The sequence below is a fragment of the Cloeon dipterum genome, chromosome 2 (genome assembly GCF_949628265.1).
Source record: "Cloeon dipterum chromosome 2, ieCloDipt1.1, whole genome shotgun sequence".
Lineage (NCBI taxonomy): Eukaryota > Metazoa > Arthropoda > Insecta > Ephemeroptera > Baetidae > Cloeon > Cloeon dipterum.
This window is the reverse complement of record NC_088787.1, coordinates 30972182-30979532: the sequence shown is the minus strand read 5'-3', so window position 1 is coordinate 30979532 and position 7351 is coordinate 30972182. Positions and strand designations below refer to the sequence as shown.

The 7351-nt window shown below is 40.6% G+C and overlaps 2 protein-coding genes across 2 annotated transcripts; one reads left to right on the top strand and one right to left on the bottom strand.

The window, feature by feature from the left end:
• Nucleotides 1-892: 892 nt before the first annotated feature.
• On the bottom strand, nucleotides 893-6746 carry LOC135935599 (protein C-mannosyl-transferase DPY19L1). The gene is made up of 12 exons (XM_065478060.1): nucleotides 6520-6746; nucleotides 6348-6460; nucleotides 6158-6295; nucleotides 5823-6095; nucleotides 5648-5764; nucleotides 5362-5514; nucleotides 5085-5309; nucleotides 4790-5029; nucleotides 3686-3859; nucleotides 3359-3633; nucleotides 1353-1478; nucleotides 893-1296 (listed from the first exon to the last, which is right to left on the bottom strand). The coding sequence occupies exons 1-12, from the start codon at nucleotides 6701-6703 to the stop codon at nucleotides 1104-1106; spliced, it is 2211 nt and encodes a 736-aa protein (XP_065334132.1). The 5' UTR covers nucleotides 6704-6746; the 3' UTR covers nucleotides 893-1103.
• A 76-nt stretch (nucleotides 6747-6822) lies between these two features.
• Nucleotides 6823-7338, top strand: mRpS33 (mitochondrial ribosomal protein S33). The gene is made up of 2 exons (XM_065480712.1): nucleotides 6823-6839; nucleotides 6984-7338. Exons 1-2 carry the CDS (start codon nucleotides 6823-6825, stop codon nucleotides 7336-7338), a joined length of 372 nt encoding a protein of 123 aa, XP_065336784.1.
• The last annotated feature ends 13 nt before the right edge of the window (nucleotides 7339-7351 follow it).

The following is a 7351-nucleotide window of genomic DNA, read 5'->3' as shown; positions in this document are numbered from 1 at the left end:
GATTTTGGGGGTGATCTATTAGCCCACCAACCCAAATTTGCCTTTTTTGTCTCCATCCCAAAAGTTGGTATGTACAATCGCAATTTTTATCGTTACTTCAAACCATAGGGGGATGAGGGTAGATCACCCTCAAACCCCTTTTACTACCTAAGGGAGGTCAAGACGAGTCTAACAGTGTGTATTTTGTACAATTCTGTGTATTAGAACCCAAGATTTAGTGGTTGCTATATTAGCAAAAATGCATGGACGCATATATACATAAAACCTGATTATTGCCAACATTGTGATCGCTATATCTCGGGTTATAAGTGTCAAAATTGCAATATCTGCACACCGTCCAACTCGTCTCATTCTCCTTTAGATAGCCAATGGAGTTTAGGGTAAATCATTTTTCATTTAAGAGACTTGCGATTAGTGAATAAGTGCCGGAAAGTCCAAAGCGACGCGATTTTTATCTTAGCTGTAATGCATAGGGTGGATGGGGGATGGGGGTTGATCACCCTCTAAACCCTTCTGTTATCTAGGGAAGAGTGAGACGAGTTGAACGGTGTGCAGTTTTTTAAATTCTGCTGATGGATTAAACCCGAGATTTGGCGATGACAATTTCGGCGATTATTGTTTTGATTTCTGCAAGGCTTAAAATAGTCAACACACTTATTTCACAAGAGATGGCGATAAATTATGCTTCCAGTGAAACAAATGACGTAAAATTTCATCTGGGGATAGGTTAGGGTCTTAAATTTAAAAATCCGCGCGAAAATATGTTTGGCAACAAAACGCAGTTACAGGGAAAAAAGATGCTGGGAATGGTTTTGCCAGGGAATGGACGCTGGTTGCCAACGCGATTATGCTGGGAAAAGGCGCTGCCACTTTTGTTGAATAAAGACGATGCTGCTTGTAAAGTCGACCGTTTTATTCAAAATCCAAATAAATACATAAATATATTATCAAAAGGAACAGCATTTTTCAAAAGCATGCGAGTTCAGTGCTCTTTCATTTCAGTTTCGGTTACTTGGCCAAAATCGCCAACTCACAGACTAGACATCGAAATAAGTAGTAAGGAAATGCATAATGGCTTTTCAGGATCAAATGCTTGCTTTACCTCAGAGCTTGTACTCCTTCATCGGAGACAGCTCGACGTACTGAGAGTGGAGCCAAAGCACCACGTACTCACTATTCAGGTAGACCTTCTCGAACGGCGCCGCGCTCTGCAGGAAGAGGCGCGGGCACAGCGGCGGCTGGTGCCGGTTTTCCGGCTCCTCAACGTCCCACAAATCCACCATTCCACAGCCCTTCCTGCAAAACAAACACACTCACTGGGGTGGTCGCTTTTAAAAATTATACCGACTCACTTGCTCTCTCTAAAGCACCAGCTCTCTTCCAGCACGACAAATTGAACGCGCATCTGCGACAAAATTTTGTACACCTCCTGAGGACTCCTTCGGCTGAAGATCGTGTACACGTTCTTTGTTCTTTCCCTGGAATTAAATAATTTTCTCATACATTTAGGCCGTAAGAGAAAGAATATATTTTTTTTGTAAATTTACAAAAACCAAATTTTTTGCCTCACTAACGTGTAGACTTCCATGAAATTGAAAAAATATTTAATGTGAATCCTTTATGGTACCAGTACCTGTGGAAATTTCCGAACTTTTTAGTTACGCCAGTATTGCTAATCCGCGTTAAGTAATCCCCCATGGTACCACAATGGATTCCATTCCAAATTGACAAACGCGTTACTTTTAAGGATATTGTTCCCCTGCATTCGGTAATCACTTTGGAAACCAAATCCATGTTTCTTACCGAAATTCCAAATCTTTCTTAAGTAACAGAAGAATTCTAAATGTTAACGTAATTCCTTTTTGTTGTTTAATATTCTAAAGCACTTAACTCCTTGAGCACTTAGATGTATTGTATTTGGTCACAAGTAAGTGTTGTAAAACTATTGCACCCTCACTCTCACCTCACGTATGTTATATCGAAAGACACTCCCACTTGCCACTATATAATGTTTGACAAAATAACACTCTGGTCACTTGAGAGTTTTTCATCCACGCATTGACTTCGGGCAAGTGTGGGAGAGCGTCCTATTTGACTTTCCATCTTTAATTTGGCAGAGTGAGTGGTGAGAATTCAAAATCTAATTGAGCTTATTTTTCTTCTGTTTTAAATTCTATTCTGGAAAATAATAATTCATTTAATGTTGTATTCCTGTTAGTAATTCGAATATTCAAATCCTGTTCTTATTGAGTCAATTCTCCGGTGAATAATAATATTAATATCAAATACACACCATATAATTTCTCCTGTATCGTTTAAGTTCCTATCAACAATATACTTTAGTTTGTAAGTAACAAACTCACCTCTTTCATTGCTTTACCCTAGTAATTAAAGAAACTACGCGATCTTAAAACCGCTCGTCTAAAATTCATATTTTATCAAAATTAAGTTTCATATTTCAAATCAATAGATTAAATATTTAAATTCCATTTGTTTTATAATAAGTAATTCCTTTAAAGTAAATTCTAAATTTTCCATTTCCAACTTTGGGAACTAATTAAAGTTGGTGGTGTCAGAAAAATCCTGAAAGGGCACGGCTTCACCGGGAGGGTAACTACTGGGGAGTTCTGTCCTGCGGCCCGAATTAATGCCTGGGTACGCGAAGGTTGCAACGTAATTCTAGATAAAGGCAAATTTTTGAATAATTAATCAGCTAGATTACTCCTGACTAAGTTGCAATTCACATTAATAATATATCAAACCAGCATCACTCCCGAGACATGAAGCCTAATTGTAAAATTTTTCGATTTGTAAGGTGCAAAAAGGGGGTTGAAAGGTTGGTACCCTTAGACTGCCTCGGCATTCTAGGGTAGGCTATGAATAGTCTAATGGTGTATGGGTTTTGAAAATCTGACCAATAGAAGCCGAGATTAATACTAAATCTTTTCATGACACGAAAATTAACCAATTTTTATGGGTTTTTTCAATTATATTATACTAAAGCATACCACTATTTCAGACTTAAACTTATCCAACCATTTTTTGTCGCTCTACAAGATAGCTATATAAAATTTAAAATAATGATTTGAATTGAATGCAAAATATTAATTTCCAAATTTGAGTTAAATTTCGAAAATTCGATTTTAATGACCTTGCCACTTTGAGCTCAATAGGAAAATTGTTCCACTTCATGAGACGAGTTCTACGGTGTCCAAATTTTAGTTCTACGACCAATTTGAACAAATTTGGGAGAAAACACTTAAAATTCCCAAAACTCGAAATTTCCCGTAAAAACGCAACTATGGCCTGGTTTCTTTTTTACCATGAAGACTCTAAAAATCAATTGAAAGATGCGTACCTGAGTCCAGCATCTTCGTAGTGAGGGTGGTTAACAATGGGCCTTCTGGTAGAGAGCAGCAGATTGGCCATGAGAGGCATCGGCCCGGCAAAAACAGCATCCCTCGGAGTCTCAGTTTCGACCCAGTCGAGGAGCTGCTCCAGGGCCAGGTTGCTGTATTCTCCCATGATGCTGCGCTGGTGGCTCATGTTCTGCATTCCCCGCACGCACATCCCACTGAGCACCACGGCAATCATGGCCCAGTGCACCGCCCGTGACTTAATCACGCTGAAAAACTGTCCTGGAATAAATGACTCGAGTCGTTTACTTTGTAAAGTGTTGAAATACCTTGCGAGAGGCTAGGAGGGAGGCCAGGATGCACAGATTTGGCGTTAGAAAGAGCTTGAGTCGCATTATCATGGCGGCCATCAGCGCGAAAAATGCAGTTTGAAGGATGAAATACAGAACCTCTGCATCAACGAATTTTGATATGTCTGTAGAACATTTCGTTGCTTCCGATTCCTAAAATTCAAACCAGCAATTAAATTATTTGCATTACAATTTTTCAGGTTGAAACTCAAATCCAACCCCCTTCAAAAACCCCTCCTTGATATTTATAATATTCCAGCAAAGTTACTATTCCTTTTCTTGAAATAAAACATAGGCTCAGAAATTTGGGACCATCAGATGTTACATCAGCCCATAATTGACCCCCAAAACACTTTTGGTATCTTGTCTCAATTTCAATTCGTTCTTACTCCAAAAACGAATCGAATTGTATATTATTATGAGGCTCATTTTAGAGTTATTTGTTCTATTTGTATACCCAAAAGAATTCTTGCTAACCAATTTCCCGTTCAACTCTAATTTATCCCGTTAAAATCAACTCTTGGAAAGAATTTCTTTAAATCATTAATTTTAATCATGATTTTGTACTATTATCTTGAAATAAAACATTGCTTAACTAATTTTATTTGCCCATTTGAACCATCAACCATATAAACAACCCATAAATCTACCCCTTGATCATAAATTGGCATCTTTTAAATTTACATGAAATTAATTTAGGGTGAGGAAATACTGCTTATTTAATTCAAAAAGAGCAATAGTTACAAAAATTGCATTTAAAGGAGTGAAAAGGGGTAGATGGAACAAAAAAATGGTTCAATTAATCATGTTTAGTCCATAAAATCTATTAAAAAATGGGTTCAAATTAAATTTTTTTGCACATCTTTTCGTGGGAAAAATCTATGTAATTGGTAAAATTGGAGCCTTTAAGAAATTTTGCTAATAATTTAATTTTTCAACTGTACAAGATGCTAATTTCAACTTTTTCAAATCTCAAAAACTCAATTAAAACTACCCGGAATTGGCTGAACTTCTCTGCAGTTTCCATCACTAAATCTTTACCTAAAAAAATATATAGAAAACGGTGGAAACCTCAGAAATTACCTTAGATTTCTGTTCACTATCCGTTAGACTTTCCTGAGAGCAGTAGTTGATGATTGCAGACATGCACTGGACCGCAACAGCAAGCAAAACGACAGTGACTGTCGGCAGCAGCAGCGTTTCGCCGATTTTCTTTAAATAATTAATGGGGAGAAAGTCAAACTCGGGCGAGCAGGTGTACAAAAGGGTGTGGAAGTCCTTGTAGTTTCCCAGTTTAGCCCTCAGCAAATTCAGAATGTGCGCCTGCGCATTTTTCTTTCAATATTTAAAAAATGTGGGCAGCAATTGAGACCCTCACGTCATCGTTGGAGTTTAGGAAAGCGGTGAGGCGAGACCTGAGGAACAGCGCGGTCAACGAGCAGACGATCAGGGTGAGCGCGCCCCTGAGGAGCAGCGGCAGACACCTGATGGTAGGCTCCAGGAGAAGGATGGCCAGCAGCGAGGCAGCCAGCAGGCTGACCAGGAAGGACGAGGCCAGCAGCTCGTTGCCGACCAGCAGCAGCAAACTGTGATGAACGGCCGCCTAAAATTGCGACATAAAATTGAGGAAATAATAAATCGAGGCAGGAAATTACAGCGACGAGCAGGAGAATCAGCAGCAGGATGTGTTTCTTGACGATGCCAGCAGCAAACAAGATCAAAACTGCCACGATCTGAGTTGCCAGGACGAATTGGGAGAACTGCCAGGTGACCAGGCTGCAAACTGTTGTGGTGGCGAGCAGTAGACCCTGAACGACACACATTTTAACCAAATTTGTCCAGTTTCACCTAAAATATGTTGAACAAAACGTTTTCTAGCAAAAACAAAAATTTCAGTTTGATTTAATGCCTAATTCCTATTTATATTAAATTTAAATAAACCTCTTTCCAGCACATCCTGGCATCTCTAAGGAGGAAGCAGAGACTGAGCATTTGCGCGAGCAAAAACGGATACGCGAAGCTCTCCCGCAGAGGAGGGGTCCATTGCACCCTTGTGCTCTGCGAAAAATCAGAAATTTGAGCAAACCTTTGCACAAACTAATGGAAGAAAAGATACCTCGCCGTGGTTGAAGAAGAAGCACAAGACTGAAATGAGTCCTCCAGCAAAGGTTTTGCTAAGGTACGTGCCGAAGATGACAATGAGAGCAGCAGTGAGGCCGGCGCACACCCACACGGCCTGCAAGTAGAAGTACATGGGGTCGCCAATGCCCTCGCAGCTGAGCACCGGGGACAACCCTCCGCCCCTTTCCACCTGCCAGCACTGCTTGGTGGGAATTTGCAGCCAGCCCGTCACGTCCGCGAAGAGCCGATAAGCGGCTCCGATCACAATCTGCAAGCATTTAACATTTAATTCAATTCAAAGTCTTTATAATGGGAGGAAATTTTTTTTACCTCTGGATATAGGTTGAACCTCTTGAGGGTGTTTATAACAGAGGGATACTCGGTGACGTTGTCGTTCAAAACCAGCACTAAACCATCACTAAAGGTTGGGGCTTCGATGATCGTTTTGTAGTAAAAGTAATAGAGACCCTACAAAATCAATGACATTACAAAAGCAAAGAGATTTTTTGCTAAAACAGACCATTTCAGTTCTAAAAGTCATTTCTCTCTCCAAATTGGACAGATGTGAAAAATGCCTGTCGTTTTCAAACATCGTTGATACGTGGTACATGTGCAGACATGCAAAGCCAAAAGCTGTCGGGCAAAAAAATCAATGAGCACTTTCAAGAGTTAATTAAAGCAGCCTTTTGAACCGTTTAAAGCTATGGCAATGGCATAGTAGAGTCGTCGTGCGTTGTTGACCGATTGCGCTCGAGACGAGTCTTTCGCCTTTTCATATCTGCCACTTTTCACTGGCTTTTCCTTCTTCTGGGGCGAAATCACGGCGATCGGCTTCTTTTTTTCGGCAGCCGCGCCGCTGGCCTGCTTCACCGCCATTCCTGTTCACCACCTTTCACCTTAGACTTTGACCTACATAATGTCGCCGCCAACCCCGCCGTCTCCTTTGTTTACGTCCAGCGGCTGACGGCTGACCAGCCACGCCCACATTACCCAACATGGCGTCCAGAAGAACGTAAATTTCGCGACTGGAACCGTAAATTTGGTATTAAATCCTACTACCGCTTTATTTTTGGCTGGAAGATAGATAAGAATTTCAATATAAAGAGAGATAAATCATACTTTACTTGAGGTAAATGACCCGAAGCTTATTTTTCAGCAAGATGAGCAACTGCATCAACAAATATCTGGCTCTAACCAACGTAGCCACGAACTATGCAAAGCGAATGAATCGGCTGAGCAACAGAATTTTCAACGAGCCGGTGCGACAAATGGCTCCAAGAGACTGGAAAGTAATTTCCCTGCTGTCAGAGCTGCCAAGGCAAAAGGATCCGGAATACACGCAGTACTACCCTAGACACGTAGAGACGTGGAAATTCATGATGCAGTTGAGGAACTACGGTCTCTTTAGGGACGAACACCAAGATTTTAAGGAAGAAATGGTTCGACTTCGAATCCTGAGAGGAAAGACGAAGCCAAACCCTGGAGAGGGTAAAAGGTCCAAGAAGAAGTAAATTGTAGTGAAAC

Coding starts and splice junctions, on each gene's coding strand:
- LOC135935599 (XM_065478060.1), bottom strand. CDS start 6,703: ATGGCGGTGAAGCAGGCCAGCGGCGCGGCTGCCGAAAAAAAGAAGCCG. Junction 5,765..5,822: donor TCTTCTTCAACCACGGCGAG/GTATCTTTTCTT, acceptor GATTTTTCGCAG/AGCACAAGGGTGCAATGGAC. Junction 5,310..5,361: donor TGATTCTCCTGCTCGTCGCT/GTAATTTCCTGC, acceptor TCGCAATTTTAG/GCGGCCGTTCATCACAGTTT.